The 22072-nt window shown below is 47.0% G+C and overlaps 1 protein-coding gene across 1 annotated transcript in view; it reads left to right on the top strand.

Moving 5' to 3' along the window:
- The window catches only part of LOC138854137 (glucose dehydrogenase [FAD, quinone]-like), a 132727-nt gene that overhangs the window by 10474 nt on the left and 100181 nt on the right, over positions 1–22072 (top strand). Inside the window, exon 3 of the mRNA XM_070095367.1 lies at positions 555–676. Coding sequence (XP_069951468.1) covers positions 555–676 — 122 coding nt within the window. The remainder of the gene's footprint in view (positions 1–554; positions 677–22072) is intronic.

Below are 22072 nucleotides of genomic sequence, written 5' to 3'. Positions count from 1 at the left end.
TTGCAAGTTCCTCTCTCCTATTTGCAGGTTATTTGCATATAAATAACCCGCACTTGGATCATTTACAAAGTCACACTGACTTTTTAAATGGTCACGAAGCAAATTTTGATGGTTCCTTCCATCCTTGTATTGTGTATCTGTTGATGCTGCTGATTGATAGAGATTCTTATTAGTGTCTCCATCAGGATGCTGGGGGGGGGGGTTAGAAGGGATAATTATTATCATAGTCCAGGGAAACACTAAACAGCAGGGGCTATACGGCACCTGGGCAAGGAGAGGTATTCAAATTTTATCCGAGGGAGAAGATAGTTTAAATTGTGAGTGTCAGGAATCCATCCCTAACATCCAGGTTAGACATTTAAGGGAAATCAGGGAAATGATTAGGGTGAAAAACAGGATATAACTGTAGCAAGAGAGAATGGCGATTACTCTTATCAATGCTAATTTTACTTCTACTACGACAACTACTACTACAACTACTGCTACTGCTACAACTACTACCACTCCTACTTCCACTACTTCTATGGCTACTACTGTTACATCCAATTTTTCAGGCTTCTATGAGGTAGAGCTGACAACGAGGAACAACATACGATGGTCCACGGCTGAGGCCTACATCAAACCTTCAGCCTTCAGACGCAACCTAGACGTTGTGCTCAACGCACACGTCACTCAGGTAAGTTCAGATGACACGTCACTCACGTTATCCAATGGTCACGTCACTCAGGTGAGATCACGAGACAAAATTCAGGTGAGATCGTCATTACCTGTGACTGTACGTGACTAAGGAAGGTTTGTGTGTGTAAACACAGTCTGGCAGGTTAACAGTCCAAACACATGTCAACACAGCCTGGCAGGTTAACAGTCCAAACACATGTCAACACAGCCTAGCAGGTTAACAGTCCAAACACATGTCAACACAGTCTGGCAGGTTAACAGTCCAAACACATGTCAACACAGCCTGGCAGGTTAACAGTCCAAACACATGTCAACACAGCCTAGCAGGTTAACAGTCCAAACACATGTCAACACAGTCTGGCAGGTTAACAGTCCAAACACATGTCAACACAGCCTGGCAGGTTAACAGTCCAAACACATGTCAACACAGCCTAGCAGGTTAACAGTCCAAACACATGTCAACACAGCCTAGCAGGTTAACAGTCCAAACACATGTCAACACAGTCTGGCAGGTTAACAGTCCAAACACATGTCAACACAGTCTGGAAGGTTACCAGTCCAAACAAGTCAACACAGTCTGGAAGGTTACCAGTCCAAGCGCATGTCAACACAGTCTGGAAGGTTACGAGTCCAAACAAGTCAACACAGTCTGGCAGGTTAACAGCCCAAACACATGTCAACACAGTCTGGAAGGTTACCAGTCCAAACAAGTCAACACAGTCTGGCAGATTAACAGCCCAAACACATGTCAACACAGTCTGGAAGGTTACCAGTCCAAACAAGTCAACACAGTCTGGCAGGTTAACAGTCCAAACGCATGTCAACACAGTCTGGAAGGTTACCAGTCCAAACAAATCAACACAGTCTGGCAGGTTAACAGTCCAAACACATGTCAACGCAATCTGGCAGGTTAACAGTCCAAACACATGTCAACACAGTCTCGCAGATTAACAGTCCAAACGCATGTCAATAGAGTCTAGAAGGTTACCAGTCCAAACAAGTCAACACAATCTGGAAGGTTACCAGTCCAAACGCATGTCAACACAGTCTGGAAGGTTACGAGTCCAAACAAGTCAACACAGTCTGGCAGATTAACAGCCCAAACACATGTCAACACAGTCTGGAAGGTTACCAGTCCAAACAAGTCAACAGAGTCTGGCAGGTTAACAGTCCAAACGCATGTCAACACAGTCTGGAAGCTTACGAGTCCAAACAAATCAACACAGTCTGGCAGGTTAACAGTCCAAACACATGTCAACACAGTCTCGCAGATTAACAGTCCAAACACATGTCAGTAGAGTCTAGAAGGTTACCAGTCCAAACAAGTCAACACAGTCTGGAAGGTTACCAGTCCAAACGCATGTCAACACAGTCTGGAAGGTTACCAGTCCAAACACATGTCAACACAGTCTGGAAGGTTACCAGTACAAACAAGTCAACACAGTCTGGCAGGTTAACAGTCCAAGAACATGTCAACACAGTCTGGCAGGTTACGAGTCCAAACAAATGCCAACACAGTCTGACAGGTTACGAGTCCAAACACATGTCAACACAGTCTGGCAAGTTAACAGTCCAAACACATGCCAACAAAGTTTGGCAGGTTACAAGTACAAACAAGTTAACGCAGTCTGGCAGGCTACCACTCCATGCACATGTCAGCACAGTCTGGCCGGTTACGAGTCCAAACACATGTCAACACAGTCTGGCAGGTTACCAGTCTAAACAAGTCAACACAGTCTGGCAGGTTACCAGTCCAAACACATGTCAACAAAGTATGGCAGGTTAACAGTCCAAACACATTCAACACAGTCTGGCAGGCTTCCAGTCCAAACATGTCAATACAGTCTGGCAGGTTACCAGTCCCAACGCATGTCAACACAGTCTGGCAGGTTACCAGTCCAAACATGTCAACACAGTCTGGCAGGTTACCAGTCCAAACATGTCAACACAGTCTGGCAGGTTACCAGTCCAAACACATGTCAACACAGTCTGGCAGGTTATCAGTCCAAACACATGTCAACACAGTCTGGCAGGTTACCAGTCCAAACATGTCAACACAGTCTGGCAGGTTACCAGTCCAAACATGTCAACACAGTCTGGCAGGTTACCAGTCCAAACATGTCAACAGTCTGGCAGGATACCAGTCCAAACATGTCAACACAGTCTGGCAGGTTACCAGTCCAAACATGTCAACACAGTCTGGCAGGTTACCAGTCCAAACATGTCAACACAGTCTGGCAGGATACCAGTCCAAACATGTGAACACAGTCTGGCAGGTTACCAGTCCAAACATGTCAACACAGTCTGGCAGGTTACCAGTCCAAACATGTCAACACAGTCTGGCAGGTTACCAGTCCAAACATGTCAACACAGTCTGGCAGGATACCAGTCCAAACATGTCAACACAGTCTGGCAGGTTACCAGTCCAAACATGTCAACACAGTCTGGCAGGTTACCAGACCAAACATGTCAACACAGTCTGGCAGGTTACCAGTCCAAACATGTCAACACAGTCTGGCAGGTTACCAGTCCAAACATGTCAACACAGTCTGGCAGGTTACCAGTCCAAACATGTCAACACAGTCTGGCAGGTTACCAGTCCAAACATGTCAACACAGTCTGGCAGGTTACCAGTCCAAACATGTCAACACAGTCTGGCAGGTTACCAGTCCAAACATGTCAACACAGTCTGGCAGGTTACCAGTCCAAACATGTCAACACAGTCTGGCAGGTTACCAGTCCAAACATGTCAACACAGTCTGGCAGGTTACCAGTCCAAACATGTCAACACAGTCTGGCAGGTTACCAGTCCAAACATGTCAACACAGTCTGGCAGGTTACCAGTCCAAACACATGTCAACACAGTCTGGCAGGTTATCAGTCCAAACACATGTCAACACAGTCTGGCAGGTTACCAGTCCAAACATGTCAACACAGTCTGGCAGGTTACCAGTCCAAACATGTCAACACAGTCTGGCAGGTTACCAGTCCAAACATGTCAACACAGTCTGGCAGGATACCAGTCCAAACATGTCAACACAGTCTGGCAGGTTACCAGTCCAAACATGTCAACACAGTCTGGCAGGTTACCAGTCCAAACATGTCAACACAGTCTGGCAGGATACCAGTCCAAACATGTGAACACAGTCTGGCAGGTTACCAGTCCAAACATGTCAACACAGTCTGGCAGGTTACCAGTCCAAACATGTCAACACAGTCTGGCAGGTTACCAGTCCAAACATGTCAACACAGTCTGGCAGGATACCAGTCCAAACATGTCAACACAGTCTGGCAGGTTACCAGTCCAAACATGTCAACACAGTCTGGCAGGTTACCAGTCCAAACATGTCAACACAGTCTGGCAGGTTACCAGTCCAAACATGTCAACACAGTCTGGCAGGTTACCAGTCCAAACATGTCAACACAGTCTGGCAGGTTACCAGTCCAAACATGTCAACACAGTCTGGCAGGTTACCAGTCCAAACATGTCAACACAGTCTGGCAGGTTACCAGTCCAAACATGTCAACACAGTCTGGCAGGTTACCAGTCCAAACATGTCAACACAGTCTGGCAGGTTACCAGTCCAAACATGTCAACACAGTCTGGCAGGTTACCAGTCCAAACATGTCAACACAGTCTGGCAGGTTACCAGTCCAAACATGTCAACACAGTCTGGCAGGTTACCAGTCCAAACATGTCAACACAGTCTGGCAGGTTACCAGTCCAAACATGTCAACACAGTCTGGCAGGTTACCAGTCCAAACATGTCAACACAGTCTGGCAGGTTACCAGTCCAAACATGTCAACACAGTCTGGCAGGTTACCAGTCCAAACATGTCAACACAGTCTGGCAGGTTACCAGTCCAAACATGTCAACACAGTCTGGCAGGTTACCAGTCCAAACATGTCAACACAGTCTGGCAGGTTACCAGTCCAAACATGTCAACACAGTCTGGCAGGTTACCAGTCCAAACATGTCAACACAGTCTGGCAGGTTACCAGTCCAAACATGTCAACACAGTCTGGCAGGTTACCAGTCCAAACATGTCAACACAGTCTGGCAGGTTACCAGTCCAAACATGTCAACACAGTCTGGCAGGTTACCAGTCCAAACATGTCAACACAGTCTGGCAGGATACCAGTCCAAACATGTCAACACAGTCTGGCAGGTTACCAGTCCAAACATGTCAACACAGTCTGGCAGGTTACCAGTCCAAACATGTCAACACAGTCAACACAGTCTGGCAGGTTACCAGTCCAAACATGTCAACACAGTCTGGCAGGTTACCAGTCCAAACATGTCAACACAGTCTGGCAGGTTGCCAGTCCAAACATGTCAACACAGTCTGGCAGGATACCAGTCCAAACATGTGAACACAGTCTGGCAGGTTACCAGTCCAAACATGTCAACACAGTCTGGCAGGTTACCAGTCCAAACATGTTAACACAGTCTGGCAGGTTACCAGTCCAAACATGTCAACACAGTCTGGCAGGATACCAGTCCAAACATGTCAACACAGTCTGGCAGGTTACCAGTCCAAACATGTCAACACAGTCTGGCAGGTTACCAGTCCAAACATGTCAACACAGTCTGGCAGGTTACCAGTCCAAACATGTCAACACAGTCTGGCAGGTTACCAGTCCAAACATGTCAACACAGTCTGGCAGGTTACCAGTCCAAACATGTCAACACAGTCTGGCAGGTTACCAGTCCAAACATGTCAACACAGTCTGGCAGGTTACCAGTCCAAACATGTCAACACAGTCTGGCAGGTTACCAGTCCAAACACATGTCAACACAGTCTGGCAGGTTACCAGTCCAAACATGTCAACACAGTCTGGCAGGTTACCAGTCCAAACATGTCAACACAATGAGTAAAATCTTTGAAGAGTGTTGACAGTGAAAGTTTTATATAAAACTGATGATGAATGAGAGCGACCTTGATGTTAATGTGTAGGTGGAGAGCAACCTTGATGTTAATGTGTAGGTGGAGAGCAACCTTGATGTTAATGTGTAGGTGGAGAGCAGCCTTGATGTTAATGTGTAGGTGGAGAGCAACCTTGATGTTAATGTGTAGGTGGAGAGCAACCTTGATGTTAATGTGTAGGTGGAGAGCAGCCTTGATGTTAATGTGTAGGTGGAGAGCAACCTTGATGTTAATGTGTAGGTGGAGAGCAACCTTGATGTTAATGTGTAGGTGGAGAGCAGCCTTGATGTTAATGTGTAGGTGGAGAGCAGCCTTGATGTTAATGTGTAGGTGGAGAGCAACCTTGATGTTAATGTGTAGGTAGAGAGCAGCCTTGATGTTAATGAGTAGGTGGAGAGCAGCCTTGATGTTAATGTGTAGGTGGAGAGCAACCTTGATGTTAATGTGTAGGTGGAGAGCAACCTTGATGTTAATGTGTAGGTGGAGAGCAGCCTTGATGTTAATGTGTAGGTGGAGAGCAACCTTGATGTTAATGTGTAGGTGGAGAGCAACCTTGATGTTAATGTGTAGGTGGAGAGCAGCCTTGATGTTAATGTGTAGATGGAGAGCAACCTTGATGTTAATGTGTAGGTGGAGAGCAACCTTGATGTTAATGTGTAGGTGGAGAGCAGCCTTGATGTTAATGTGTAGGTGGAGAGCAGCCTTGATGTTAATGTGTAGGTGGAGAGCAACCTTGATGTTAATGTGTAGGTAGAGAGCAGCCTTGATGTTAATGTGTAGGTGGAGAGCAGCCTTGATGTTAATGTGTAGGTGGAGAGCAACCTTGATGTTAATGTGTAGGTGGAGAGCAACCTTGATGTTAATGTGTAGGTGGAGAGCAGCCTTGATGTTAATGTGTAGGTGGAGAGCAGCCTTGATGTTAATGTGTAGGTGGAGAGCAGCCTTGATGTTAATGTGTAGGTGGAGAGCAACCTTGATGTTAATGTGTAGGTGGAGAGCAGCCTTGATGTTAATGTGTAGGTGGAGAGCAACCTTGATGTTAATGTGTAGGTGGAGAGCAACCTTGATGTTAATGTGTAGGTGGAGAGCAGCCTTGATGTTAATGTGTAGGTGGAGAGCAGCCTTGATGTTAATGTGTAGGTGGAGAGCAGCCTTGATGTTAATGTGTAGGTGGAGAGCAGCCTTGATGTTAATGTGTAGGTGGAGAGCAGCCTTGATGTTAATGTGTAGGTGGAGAGCAACCTTGATGTTAATGTGTAGGTGGAGAGCAGCCTTGATGTTAATGTGTAGGTGGAGAGCAGCCTTGATGTTAATGTGTAGGTGGAGAGCAGCCTTGATGTTAATGTGTAGGTGGAGAGCAGCCTTGATGTTAATGTGTAGGTGGAGAGCAGCCTTGATGTTAATGTGTAGGTGGAGAGCAGCCTTGATGTTAATGTGTAGGTGGAGAGCAGCCTTGATGTTAATGTGTAGGTGGAGAGCATCCTTGATGTTAATGTGTAGGTGGAGAGCAGCCTTGATGTTAATGTGTAGGTGGAGAGCAACCTTGATGTTAATGTGTAGGTGGAGAGCAGCCTTGATGTTAATGTGTAGGTGGAGAGCAGCCTTGATGTTAATGTGTAGGTGGAGAGCATCCTTGATGTTAATGTGTAGGTGGAGAGCAGCCTTGATGTTAATGTGTAGGTGGAGAGCAACCTTGATGTTAATGTGTAGGTGGAGAGCAGCCTTGATGTTAATGTGTAGGTGGAGAGCAACCTTGATGTTAATGTGTAGGTGGAGAGCAGCCTTGATGTTAATGTGTAGGTGGAGAGCAGCCTTGATGTTAATGTGTAGGTGGAGAGCATCCTTGATGTTAATGTGTAGGTGGAGAGCAGCCTTGATGTTAATGTGTAGGTGGAGAGCAACCTTGATGTTAATGTGTAGGTGGAGAGCAGCCTTGATGTTAATGTGTAGGTGGAGAGCAACCTTGATGTTAATGTGTAGGTGGAGAGCAGCCTTGATGTTAATGTGTAGGTGGAGAGCAACCTTATTGTTAATGTGTAGGTGGAGAGCAGCCTTGATGTTAATGTGTAGGTGGAGAGCAACCTTGATGTTAATGCGTAGGTGGAGAGCAGCCTTGATGTTAATGTGTAGGTGGAGAGCAACCTTGATGTTAATGTGTAGGTGGAGAGCACCCTTGATGTTAATGTGTAGGTGGAGAGCAGCCTTGATGTTAATGTGTAGGTGGAGAGCAGCCTTGATGTTAATGTGTAGGTGGAGAGCAGCCTTGATGTTAATGTGTAGGTGGAGAGCAGCCTTGATGTTAATGTGTAGGTGGAGAGCAGCCTTGATGTTAATGTGTAGGTGGAGAGCAGCCTTGATGTTAATGTGTAGGTGGAGAGCAGCCTTGATGCTAATGTGTAGGTAGAGAGCAGCCTTGATGTTGGTATAAACCTTGGTAATAAATACCGACAAGTTGGTTTAGAAAGACACGTAGGCAAACACTATAACATATTTATTAGAAAACGTTTCGGTTCTGGGACCTTGATCACTTCTAACATACAGAGGTAGAAAGACATTATGTATGTAGGCGGAGAGTGAGATGTGACGCACGTGACCTGAGGAATGTCATAAGAACATAAGAATCGAGGAACACTGTAGAAGGCGTACTGGCCCATGCGAGGCAGGTCCTTATCAAAACAACCTCTACCTATGATGAGGACGGGTAGACGATGAAATCATGTGACTCCTGTGTTGTTGGGTTGGTGCTGCTTAAGTATCATGTATGCCAATGCTTTTGAAATTTTGTAGTTTCCAGTGTTGCGTTCTATAGTGTCGGTGACGGCGATTAGTGAGGCTTCTAGGCACCGTCGGCGTCTGAGGTCTGGTTCGGTGAGAACGAGTTGTGCCTCGTTCCAGTTCATCAAATGCCCCGTGGAGTCTCTGTGGAGGACACAGGCGTACCTTACATCGTCTCTGTTAGAGGCATTTCGATGCTCATTCAGGCGGACTGCAAGATCTCTGCCTGTCTCGCCTACATATTTCTTGGGACAGAACCCACAGGGGATAGTGTAGAGGCCTGCTGTAGAAGTTAGAGGTGTGGGGCTGCGTTTCGTAGTGAGGTCTTTGATAGATGATGTGTTTATGGTGGAAACGTTGATGTTACTCATAGCAAGTGCTCGGCGAGTATTCGTGGCAACATCGCCACATGGGAGTACTATGAACTGTTTAGGGGGCTGTTCCATGGGCGGTTTGTTGAGGATAGCTTGTGCTTTGAGTCTCTAATCTCGGATGAAGAAAGATGGGAACTGAAGACGTGTAAAGGCTTGTGTTATGTAAGTGCATTCTTCTTCTAGAAAACAAGGGCTGGAGATGCGAAGAGCTCTCAAGAAGAAGCCAATGAGGACTCCTCTCTTAGTGCGGGTGTCTTGGTGTGAATAAAAACCTACCAACAAGGACGATCTTATACACTTTTTTTCACACAAAGACACCCGCACTAAGAGAGGAGTCCTCATTGGCTTCTTCTTGAGAGCTCTTCGCATCTCCAGCCCTTGTTTTCTAGAAGAAGAATGCACTTACATAACACAAGTAGGTGGAGAGCAGCCTTGATGTTAATGTGTAGGTAGAGAGCAGCCTTGATGCTAATATGTAGGTGGAAAGCATCCTTGATGTTAATTTGTAGGTAGAGAGCAGCCTTGATGTAAATGTGTAGATGGAGAGCAGCCTTGATGTTAATGTGTAGATGGAGAGCAGCCTTGATGTTAATGTGTAGGTGGAGAGCAGCCTTGATGTTAATGTGTAGATGGAGAGCAGCCTTGATGCTAAAGTGTAGGTGGAGAGCAGCCTTGCTGTTAATATGTAGGTAGAGAGCAGCCTTGATGTTAATGTGTAGATGGAGAGCAGCCTTGATGTTAATGTGTAGGTGGAGAGCAGCCTTGATGCTAATGTGTAGGTAGAGAGCAGCCTTGATGTTAATGTGTAGGTAGAGAGCAGCCTTGATACTAATGTGTAGGTGGAGAGCAGCCTTGATGTTAATGTGTAGGTAGAGAGCAGCCTTGATGTTAATGTGTAGGTGGAGAGCAGCCTTGATGTTAATGTGTATATGGAGAGCAGCCTTGATGTTAATGTGTAGGTGGAGAGCAGCCTTGATGTTAATGTGTAGGTAGAGAGCAGCCTTGATGTATAATGTGTAGGTAGAGAGCAGCCTTGATGCTAATGTGTAGGTGGAGAGCAGCCTTGATTCTAATGTGTAGGTAGAGAGCAGCCTTGATGTTAATGTGTAGGTGGAGAGCAGCCTTGATGTTAATGTGTAGATAGAGCACACCCTTGATGTTAATGTGTAAGTAGAGAGCAGCCTTGATGTTAATGTGTAGATGGAGAGCAGCCTTGATGTTAATGTGTAGGTGGAGAGCAGCCTTGATGTTAATGTGTAGGTAGAGAGCAGCCTTGATGTTAATGTGTAGATGGAGAGTAGCCTTGATGCTAATGTGTAGGTGGAGAGCAGCTTTGATGTTAATGTGTAGGTAGAGAGCAGCCTTGATGTTAATGTGTACATGGAGAGCAGCCTTGATGCTAATGTGTAGGTGGAGAGCAGCTTTGATGTTAATGTGTAGGTAGAGAGCACCCTTGATGCTAATGTGTAGGTGGAGAGCAGCCTTCATGCTAATGTGTAGGTGGAGAGCAGCCTTGATGCTAATCTGTAGGTGGAGAGCAGCCTTGATTTTAATGTGTAGGTAGAGAGCAGCCTTGATGTTAATGTGTAGATGGAGAGCAGCCTTGATGCTAATGTGTAGGTGGAGAGCAGCCTTGAGGTTAATGTGTAGGTAGAGAGCAGCCTTGATGTTAATGTGCAGATGGAGAGCAGCCTTGATGTTAATGTGTAGGTGGAGAGCAGCCTCGATGCTAATGTGTAGGTGGAAATCATCCTTGATGTTAATGTGTAGGTAGAGAGCAGCCTTGATGTTAATGTGTAGATGTAGAGCAGCCTTGATGTTAATGTGTAGGTAGAGAGCAGCCTTGATGTTAATGTGTAGGTGGAGAGCAGCCTTGATGCTAATGTGTAGGCGGAGAGCATCCTTGATCCTAATGTGTAGGTGGAGAGCAGCCTTGATGTTAATGTGTAGGTAGAGAGCAGCCTTGATGATAATGTGTAGGTGGAGTGCAGCCTTGATGCTAATGTGTAGGTGGAGAGCAGCCTTGATGTTAATATGTAGGTAGAGAGCAGCCTTGATGTTAATGTGTAGGTGGAGAGCAGCTTTGATGATAATGTGTAGGTAGAGAGCAGCCTTGATATTAATGTGTAGGTGGAGAGCAGTCTTGATGTTAATGTGTAGGTAGAGAGCAGCCTTGATGTTAATGTGTAGATGGAGAGCAGCCTTGATGCTAATGTGTAGGTGGAGAGCAGCCTTGAGGTTAATGTGTAGGTAGAGAGCAGCCTTGATGTTAATGTGTAGGTGGAGAGCAGCCTTGATGCTAATGTGTAGGTAGAGAGCATCCTTGATGTTAATGTGTAGGTAGAGAGCAGCCTTGATGTTAATGTGCAGATGGAGAGCAGCCTTGATGTTAATGTGTAGGTGGAGAGCAGCCTCGATGCTAATGTGTAGGTGGAAAGCATCCTTGATGTTAATGTGTAGGTAGAGAGCAGCCTTGATGTTAATGTGTAGATGTAGAGCAGCCTTGATGTTAATGTGTAGGTAGAGAGCAGCCTTGATGTTAATGTGTAGGTGGAGAGCAGCCTTGATGCTAATGTGTAGGCGGAGAGCATCCTTGATCCTAATGTGTAGGTGGAGAGCAGCCTTGATGTTAATGTGTAGGTAGAGAGCAGCCTTGATATTAATGTGTAGGTGGAGAGCAGTCTTGATGTTAATGTGTAGGTAGAGAGCAGCCTTGATGTTAATGTGTAGATGGAGAGCAGCCTTGATGCTAATGTGTAGGTGGAGAGCAGCCTTGAGGTTAATGTGTAGGTAGAGAGCAGCCTTGATGTTAATGTGTAGGTGGAGAGCAGCCTTCATGCTAATGTGTAGGTAGAGAGCATCCTTGATGTTAATGTGTAGGTAGAGAGCAGCCTTGATGTTAATGTGCAGATGGAGAGCAGCCTTGATGTTAATGTGTAGGTGGAGAGCAGCCTCGATGCTAATGTGTAGGTGGAAAGCATCCTTGATGTTAATGTGTAGGTAGAGAGCAGCCTTGATGTTAATGTGTAGATGTAGAGCAGCCTTGATGTTAATGTGTAGGTAGAGAGCAGCCTTGATGTTAATGTGTAGGTGGAGAGCAGCCTTGATGCTAATGTGTAGGCGGAGAGCATCCTTGATCCTAATGTGTAGGTGGAGAGCAGCCTTGATGTTAATGTGTAGGTAGAGAGCAGCCTTGATGTTAATGTGTAGGTGGAGAGCAGCCTTGATGCTAATGTGTAGGTGGAGAGCAGCCTTGATGTTAATATGTAGGTAGAGAGCAGCCTTGATGTTAATGTGTAGGTGGAGAGCAGCTTTGATGATAATGTGTAGGTAGAGAGCAGCCTTGATATTAATGTGTAGGTGGAGAGCAGTCTTGATGTTAATGTGTAGGTAGAGAGCAGCCTTGATGTTAATGTGTATTTGGATAGCAGCCTTGATGTTAATGTGTAGATGGAGAGCATCCTTGATGTTAATGTGTAGGTCGAGAGTAGCCTTGATGTTAATGTGTAGGTGGAGAGCAGCCTTGATGCTAATGTGTAGGTGGAGAGCAGCCTTGATGTTAATGTGTAGGTGGAGAGCAGCGTTGATGTTAATGTGTAGGTAGAGAGCAGCCTTGATGTTAATGTGTAGGTAGAGAGCAGCCTTGATGCTAATGTGTAGGTGGAGAGCAGCCTTGATGCTAATGTGTAGGTGGAGAGCAGCCTTGATGTTAATATGAAGGTAGAGAGCAGCCTTGATGTTAATGTGTAGGTGGAGAGCAGCCTTGATGTTAATATGTAGGTAGAGAGCAGCCTTGATGCTAATGTGTAGGTGGAGAGCAGCCTTGATGTTAATGTGTAGATGGAGAGCAGCCTTGATTTTAATGTGTAGGTAGAGAGCAGCCTCGATGTTAATGTGTAGGTAGAGAGCAGCCTTGATGCTAATGTGTAGGTGGAGAGCAGCCTTGATGTTAATGTGTAGGTAGAGAGCAGCCTTGATGTTAATGTGTAGGTGGAGAGCAGCCTTGATGTTAATGTGTAGGTAGAGAGCAGCCTTGATGTTAATGTGTAGGTGGAGAGCAGCCTTGATGTTAATGTGTAGGTGGAGAGCAGCCCTGAAGTTACATGAATCACAGATGCGTCACCAAGAGTGACCTCTCTGCTCGTAGCTTCACCAAGAGTGACCTCTCTGCTCGTAGCTTCACCAAGAGTGACCTCTCTACTCGTAGCTTCACCAAGAGTGACCTCTCTGCTCGTAGCTTCACCAAGAGTGACCTCTCTGCTCGTAGCTTCACCAAGAGTGACCTCTCTGCTCGTAGGTTCACCAAGAGTGACCTCTCTGCTCATAGCTTCACCAAGAGTGACCTCTCTGCTCGTAGGTTCACCAAGAGTGACCTCTCTGCTCGTAGGTTCACCAAGAGTGACCTGTCTGCTCGTAGCTTCACCAAGAGTGACCTCTCTGCTCGTAGCTTCACCAAGAGTGACCTCTCTGCTCGTAGCTTCACCAAGAGTGACCTCTCTGCTCGTAGGTTCACCAAGAGTGACCTCTCTGCTCGTAGGTTCACCAAGAGTGACCTCTCTGCTCGTAGGTTCACCAAGAGTGACCTCTCTGCTCGTAGCTTCACCAGGAGTGACCTCTCTGCTCGTAGCTTCACCAGGAGTGACCTCTCTGCTCGTCGCTTCACCAAGAGTGACCTCTCTGCTCGTAGCTTCACCAAGAGAAACCTCCCTGCTCGTAGCTTCACCAAGAGTGACCTCTCTGCTCGTAGCTTCACCATGAGTGACCTCTCTGCACGTAGCTTCACCAAGAGTGACCTCTCTGCTCGTAGCTTCACCAGGAGTGACCTCTCTGCTCGTAGCTTCACCAGGAGTGACCTCTCTGCTCGTAGCTTCACCAGGAGTGACCTCTCTGCTCGTAGCTTCACCAGGAGTGACCTCTCTGCTCGTAGCTTCACCAGGAGTGACCTCTCTGCTTGTAGCTTCACCATGAGTGACCTCTCTGCTCGTAGCTTCACCAAGAGTGACCTCTCTGCTCGTAGCTTCACCAAGAGTGACCTCTCTGCTCGTAGCTTCACCAAGAGTGACCTCTCTGCTCGTAGCTTCACCAAGAGTGACCTCTCTGCTCGTAGCTTCACCAAGAATGACCTCTCTGCTCGTAGGTTCACCAAGAATGACCTCTCTGCTCGTAGGTTCACCAAGAGTGACCTCTCTGCTCGTAGCTTCACCAAGAGTGACCTCTCTGCTCGTAGCTTCACCGAGAATGACCTCTCTGCTCGTAGGTTCACCAAGAATGACCTCTCTGCTCGTAGGTTCACCAAGAGTGACCTCTCTGCTCGTAGCTTCAGCAAGAGTGACCTCTCTGCTCGTAGCTTCACCAAGAGTGACCTCTCCGCTCGTAGCTTCACCAAGAGTAACCTCTCTGCTCGTAGCTTCACCAGGAGTGACCTCTCTGCTCGTAGCTTCACCAAGAGTGACCTCTCTGCTCGTAGGTTCACCAAGAGTGACCTTTCTGCCCGTAGCTTCACCAGGAGTGACCTCTCTGCTCGTTGCTTCACCAGGAGTGACCTCTCTGCTCGTAGCTTCACGAAGAGTGACCTCTCTGCTCGTCGCTTCACCAAGAGTGACCTCTCTGCTCGTCGCTTCACCAAGAGTGACCTCTCTGTTCGTAGCTTCACCAGGAGTGACCTCTCTGCTCGTAGCTTCACCAAGAGTGACCTCTCTGCTCGTAGCTTCACCAAGAGTGACCTCTCTGCTCGTTGCTTCACCAAGAGTGACGTCTCTGCTCGTAGCTTCATCAAGAGTGACCTCTCTGCTCGTCGCTTCACAAAGAGTGACCTCTCTGCTCGTCGCTTCACCAAGAGTGACCTCTCTGCTCGTCGCTTCACCAAGAGTGACCTCTTTGCTCGTCGCTTCACCAAGAGTGACCTCTCTGCTCGTAGCTTCACCAGGAGTGACCTCTCTGCTCGTAGCTTCACCAAGAGTGACCTCTCTGCTCGTAGCTTCACCAGGAGTGACCTCTCTGCTCGTCGCTTCACCATGAGTGACCTCTCTGCTCGTCGCTTCACCAGGAGTGACCTCTCTGCTCGTAGCTTCACCAAGAGTGACCTCTCTGCTCGTCGCTTCACCAGGAGTGACCTCTCTTCTCGTCGCTTCACCAAGAGTGACCTCTCTGCTCGTAGCTTCACGAGGAGTGACCTCTCTGCTCGTTGCTTCACCAAGAGTGACCTCTCTGCTCGTCGCTTCACCAAGAGTGACCTCTCTGCTCGTAGCTTCATCAAGAGTGACCTCTCTGCTCGTAGCTTCACCAGGAGTGACCTCTCTGCTCGTAGCTTCACCAGGAGTGACCTCTCTGCTTGTAGCTTCACCAAGAGTGACCTCTCTGCTCGTAGCTTCATCAAGAGTGACCTCTCTGCTCGTCGCTTCACCAAGAGTGACCTCTCTGCTCGTCGCTTCACCAAGAGTGACCTCTCTGCTCGTCGCTTCACCAAGAGTGGCCTCTCTGCTCGTCGCTTCACCAAGAGTGACCTCTCTGCTCGTAGCTTCACCAGGAGTGACCTCTCTGCTCGTAGCTTCACCAAGAGTGACCTCTCTGCTCGTAGCTTCACCAGGAGTGACCTCTCTGCTCGTCGCTTCACCATGAGTGACCTCTCTGCTCGTCGCTTCACCAGGAGTGATCTCTCTGCTCGTAGCTTTACCAAGAGTGACCTCTCTGCTCGTAGCTTCACCAGGAGTGACCTCTCTTCTCGTCGCTTCACCAAGAGTGACCTCTCTGCTCGTAGCTTCACCAGGAGTGACCTCTCTGCTCGTTGCTTCACCAAGAGTGACCTCTCTGCTCGTCGCTTCACCAGGAGTGACCTCTCTGCTAGTAGCTTCATCAAGAGTGACCTCTCTGCTCGTAGCTTCACCAAGAGTGACCTCTCTGCTCGTCGCTTCACCAAGAGTGACCTCTCTGCTCGTCGCTTCACCAGGAGTGACCTCTCTGCTCGTAGCTTCTCCAAGAGTGACCTCTCTGCTCGTCGATTCACCAGGAGTGACCTCTCTTCTCGTTGCTTCACCAAGAGTGACCTCTCTGCTCGTAGCTTCACCAGGAGTGACCTCTCTGCTCGTCGCTTCACCAAGAGTGACCTCTCTGCTCGTCGCTTCACCAGGAGTGACCTCTCTGCTCGTAGCTTCACCAAGAGTGACCTCTCTGCTCGTAGCTTCACCAGGAGTGACCTCTCTGCTCGTCGCTTCACCAAGAGTGACCTCTCTGCTCGTCGCTTCACCAAGAGTGACCTCTCTGCTCGTCGCTTCACCAGGAGTGACCTCTCTGCTGGTAGCTTCACCAAGAGTGACCTCTCAGCTCGTCGCTTCACCAAGAGTGACCTCTCAGCTCGTCGCTTCACCAGGAGTGACCTCTCTGTTCGTAGCTTCACCAAGAGTGACCTCTCTGCTCGTCACTTCACCAAGAGTGACCTCTCCGCTCGTCGCTTCACCAAGAGTGACCTCTCTGCTCGTAGCTTCACCAAGAGTGACCTCTCTGCTCGTCGCTTCACCAAGAGTGACCTCTCTGCTCGTAGCTTCACCAAGAGTGACCTCTCTGCTCGTAGCTTCACCAGGAGTGACCTCTCTGCTCGTAGCTTCACCAGGAGTGACCTCTCTGCTCGTAGCTTCACCAAGAGTGACCTCTCTGCTCGTAGCTTCACCAAGAGTGACCTCTCTGCTCGTCGCTTCACCAAGAGTGACCTCTCTGCTCGTTGCTTCACCAGGAGTGACCTCTCTGCACGTAGCTTCATCAAGAATGACCTCTCTGCTCGTAGCTTCACCAGGAGTGACCTCTCTGCTCGTAGCTTCATCAAGAATGACCTCTCTGCTCGTAGGTTCACCAGGAGTGACCTCTCTGCTCGTAGGTTCACCAGGAGTGACCTCTTTGCTCGTAGGTTCACCAGGAGTGACCTCTTTGCTCGTAGGTTCACCAGGAGTGACCTCTCTGCTCGTAGCTTCACCAAGAGTGACCTCTCTGCTCGTAGCTTCACCAGGAGTGACCTCTCTGCTCGTAGCTTCACCAGGAGTGACCTCTCTGCTCATCGCTTCACCAAGAGTGACCTCTCTGCTCGTAGCTTCACCAGGAGTGACCTCTCTGCTCGTAGCTTCACCAGGAGTGACCTCTCTGCTCGTCGCTTCACCAAGAGTGACCTCTCTGCTCGTAGGTTCACCAGGAGTGACCTCTCTGCTCGTAGCTTCACCAGGAGTGACCTCTCTGCTCGTAGCTTCACCACGAGTAACCTCTCTGCTCGTAGCTTCACCAGGAGTGACCTCTCTGCTCGTAGCTTCACCAGGAGTGACCTCTCTGCTCGTAGCTTCACCAGGAGTGACCTCTCTGCTCGTAGCTTCGCCATGAGTGACCTCTCTGCTCGTAGCTTCACCAGGAGTGACCTCTCTGCTCGTAGCTTCACCAAGAGTGACCTCTCTGCTCGTAGCTTCACCAACAGTGACCTCTCTTCTCGTTGCTTCACCAAGGGTGACCTCTCTGCTCGTAGCTTCACCTGGAGTGACCTCTCTGCTCGTAGCTTCATCAAGAATGGCCTCTCTGCTCGTAGCTTCACCAGGAGTGACGTCTCTCCTCGTCGGTTCACCAGGAGTGATCTCTCTGCTCGTAGGTTCACCAGGAGTGACCTCTCTGCTCGTAGGTTCACCAGGAGTGACCTCTCTGCTCGTAGCTTCACCAGGAGTGACCTCTCTGCTCGTAGCTTCACCAGGAGTGACCTCTCTGCTCGTCGCTTCACCAAGAGTGACCTCTCTGCTCGTAGCTTCACCAGGAGTGACCCCTGTGCTCGTAGCTTCACCAGGAGTGACCTCTCTGCTCGTCGCTTCACCAAGAGCGACCTCTCTGCTCGTAGCTTCACCAGGAGTGACCTCTCTGCTCGTAGCTTCACCAGGAGTGACCGCTCTGCTCGTCGCTTCACCAAGAGTGACCTCTCTGCTCGTAGCTTCACCAGGAGTGACCTCTCTGCTCGTAGCTTCACCAGGAGTGACCTCTCTGCTCGTAGCTTCACCAAGAGTAACCTCTCTGCTCGTAGCTTCACCAGGAGTGACCTCTCTGCTCGTAGCTTCACCAGGAGTGACCTCTCTGCTCGTAGCTTCACCAGGATTGACCTCTCTGCTCGTAGCTTCACCAAGAGTGACCTCTCTGCTCGTAGCTTCACCAAGAGTGACCTCTCTGCTCGTCGCTTCACCAAGAGTGACCTCTCTGCTCGTAGCTTCACCAGGAGTGACCTCTCTGCTCGTCGCTTAACCAAGAGTGACCTCTCTGCTCGTAGCTTCACCAGGAGTGACCTCTCTGCTCGTAGCTTCACCAGGAGTGACCTCTCTGCTCGTCGCTTCGCCAAGAGTGACCTCTCTGCTCGTAGGTTCACCAGGAGTGACCTCTCTGCTCGTAGCTTCACCAGGAGTGACCTCTCTGCTCGTCGCTTCACCAAGAGTGACCTCTCTGCTCGTAGCTTCACCAGGAGTGACCTCTCTGCTCGTAGCTTCACCAGGAGTGACCTCTCTGCTCGTCGCTTCACCAAGAGTGACCTCTCTGCTCGTAGCTTCACCAGGAGTGACCTCTCTGCTCGTAGCTTCACCAGGAGTGACCTCTCTGCTCGTCGCTTCACCAAGAGTGACCTCTCTGCTCGTAGCTTCACCAGGAGTGACCTCTCTGCTCGTAGCTTCACCAGGAGTGACCTCTCTGCTCGTAGCTTCACCAAGAGTAACCTCTCTGCTCGTAGCTTCACCAGGAGTGACCTCTCTGCTCGTAGCTTCACCAGGAGTGACCTCTCTGCTCGTAGCTTCACCATGAGTGACCTCTCTGCTCATAGCTTCACCAGGAGTGACCTCTCTGCTCGTAGCTTCACCAAGAGTGACCTCTCTGCTCGTAGCTTCACCAAGAGTGACCTCTCTGCTCGTCGCTTCACCAAGAGTGACCTCTCTGCTCGTAGCTTCACCAGGAGTGACCTCTCTGCTCGTAGCTTCATCAAGAATGACCTCTCTGCTCGTAGCTTCACCAGGAGTGACCTCTCTGCTCGTAGCTTCATCAAGAATGACCTCTCTGCTCATAGGTTCACCAGGAGTGACCTCTCTGCTCGTAGCTTCACCAGGAGTGACCTCTCTGTTCGTAGCTTCACCAGGAGTGACCTCTCTGCTCGTCGCTTCACCAAGAGTGACCTCTCTGCTCGTAGGTTCACCAGGAGTGACCTCTCTGCTCGTAGCTTCACCAGGAGTGACCTCTCTGCTCGTCGCTTCACCAAGAGTGACCTCTCTGCTCGTAGCTTCACCAGGAGTGACCTCTCTGCTCCTAGCTTCACCAGGAGTGACCTCTCTGCTCGTCGCTTCACCAAGAGTGACCTCTCTGCTCGTAGCTTCACCAGGAGTGACCTCTCTGCTCGTAGGTTCACCAGGAGTGACCTCTCTGCTCCTAGCTTCACCAGGAGTGACCTCTCTGCTCGTCGCTTCACCAAGAGTGACCTCTCTGCTCGTAGCTTCACCATTAGTGACCTCTCTGCTCGTAGCTTCACCAAGAATGACCTCTCTGCTCGTAGGTTCACCAGGAGTGACCTCTCTGCTCGTCGCTTCACCAGGAGTGACCTCTCTGCTCGTAGCTTCACCAAGAATGACCTCTCTGCTCGTAGGTTCACCAGGAGTGACCTCTCTGCTCGTAGCTTCACCAGGAGTGACCTCTCTGCTCGTAGCTTCACCAGGAGTGACCTCTATGCTCGTAGCTTCACCAGGAGTGACCTCTATGCTCGTAGCTTCACCAGGAGTGACCTCTCTGCTCGTAGCTTCACCAAGAGTGACCTCTATGCTCGTAGCTTCACCAAGAGTGACCTCTCTGCTCGTAGCTTCACCAGGAGTGACCTCTATGCTCGTAGCTTCACCAGGAGTGACCTCTCTGCTCGTAGCTTCACCAAGAGTGACCTCTATGCTCGTAGCTTCACCAAGAGTGACCTCTCTGCTCGTAGCTTCACCAGGAGTGACCTCTCTGCTCGTAGCTTCACCAGGAGTGACCTCTATGCTCGTAGCTTCACCAGGAGTGACCTCTATGCTCGTAGCTTCACCAGGAGTGACCTCTCTGCTCGTAGCTTCACCAAGAGTGACCTCTATGCTCGTAGCTTCACCAGGAGTGACCTCTCTGCTCGTAGCTTCACCAAGAGTGACCTCTCTGCTCGTAGCTTCACCAGGAGTGACCTCTCTGCTCGTAGCTTCACCAGGAGTGACCTGGGGGGGGGAGGTCAGTCGTTCATGTCATGTCTTCACATGTTTCAATTACGTTACATTTTTCATCCATTTTTATACAATTTATTGAATAAGATAACATGAAAAATGATCATTAAGTAATAACTAATATTTATATATTACAAATATGGACAAATATTTACATATTACTAATACTGACTAATATTGGAAATAACTATGTCGATCTACAGTAAGTCGGTGGCTGGGCGTCCCGAGGAAGATATCCACTTATTCTACAAGCCCAGCCGCCTCTACTTCAATTCTGGCAAAAGAACTAGTGCAGAGTGTTGATAAAATTCTAATATGGCAGAAAATAAAGATATGCAAGTATACGTGTGGGTATACATGTGAATATACATGTGGGTATACATGTGAATATACATGTGGATATACATGTGAATATACATGTGGGTATGAGAGACGGATAATTCCCTCTAAAGTAACTACTTAAAAAATATTTAGTTAGTGTTCAGAGTGTCAAATTTTTCAGATGGTTTGTTAAGTTATTATCAGAGAAAGCAACAGAGGGAAGTTAATCAAGGTGAGACAAGTTAGTCTTCAATGATCCCACATAAACCAGATCACACTGATGTAAATAAATTAAATATTTTAATTTTGGCTTATTAATATTCTCTATTTAATGAAGATTTTGAATAAAAATTAATATATTTTGAACAGCTAAATGAACTGATTAAAAATAGATGTATTCTAATTTGATAATATTTAAGGTCTGTTTATTTTGTCAGTTTAACAAGTTATATTCCAAAATTTTCATTAAAATTAGTAGTGGTAACAATGCCTACTTAATTAGCATATCTTAATATGAGTACAACACATTCACGTTGAAAGTTTGAAGCTTATCTAAAGATGCTTTCCCTAGTTACTACATGAAAATATCTGCGAATGGGTTATATCACATTGTTTATACATGCAAACATTTCATGACTGTAGGCCTACAGGAATTAAAAATTCGAAGCCCATCGAGTTAGGCATCATTGAGTTGTAAAAATGGAAGCAGTAATCCAGTAAGAAAAATAATCAGTAATCCAGTAAGAAAAATAATCAGTAATCCAGTAAGAAAAATAATCAGTAATCCAGTAAGAAAAATAATCAGTAATCCAGTAAGAAAAATAATCAGTAATCCAGTAAGAAAAATAATCAGTAATCCAGTAAGAAAAATAATCAGTAATCCAGTAAGAAAAATAATCAGTAATCCAGTAAGAAAAATAATCAGTAATCCAGTAAGAAAAATAATCAGTAATCCAGTAAGAAAAATAATCAGTAATCCAGTAAGAAAAATAATCAGTAATCCAGTAAGAAAAATAATCAGTAATCCAGTAAGAAAAAAATAATCAGTAATCCAGTAAGAAAAATAATCAGTAATCCAGTAAGAAAAATAATCAGTAATCCAGTAAGAAAAATAATCAGTAATCCAGTAAGAAAAATAATCAGTAATCCAGTAAGAAAAATAATCAGTAATCCAGTAAGAAAAATAATCAGTAATCCAGTAAGAAAAATAATCAGTAATCCAGTAAGAAAAATAATCAGTAATCCAGTAAGAAAAATAATCAGTAATCCAGTAAGAAAAATAATCAGTAATCCAGTAAGAAAAATAATCAGTAATCCAGTAAGAAAAATAATCAGTAATCCAGTAAGAAAAATAATCAGTAATCCAGTAAGAAAAATAATCAGTAATCCAGTAAGAAAAATAATCAGTAATCCAGTAAGAAAAATAATCAGTAATCCTGTATGAAAAATAATAATCAGTAATCCGTCGGCCAGAGATCAGTGTTTGTGTATATTTCGCCTGCTCTTGCGAATTCCTTGCATATTGTATAATATATATATATATATATATATATATATATATATATATATATATATATATATATATATATATATATATATATATATATATATATATATATATATCCATTGTTCCTTGATAATGTGAGTAGTCACGAAAGCGCTTGGAACCTCTCTATTATTTTACAGTGGTTGTTTTGCATATTCTAAAATCACCTGTTTACTATGATCTTATTGCATATATATATATATATATATATATATATATATATATATATA

This window comes from Cherax quadricarinatus, chromosome 50 (assembly GCF_038502225.1).
Source record: "Cherax quadricarinatus isolate ZL_2023a chromosome 50, ASM3850222v1, whole genome shotgun sequence".
NCBI classification, from domain to species: domain Eukaryota; kingdom Metazoa; phylum Arthropoda; class Malacostraca; order Decapoda; family Parastacidae; genus Cherax; species Cherax quadricarinatus.
The sequence above is the reverse complement of the archived record's forward strand: the minus strand, read 5'-3'. Positions and strand labels throughout refer to the sequence as shown.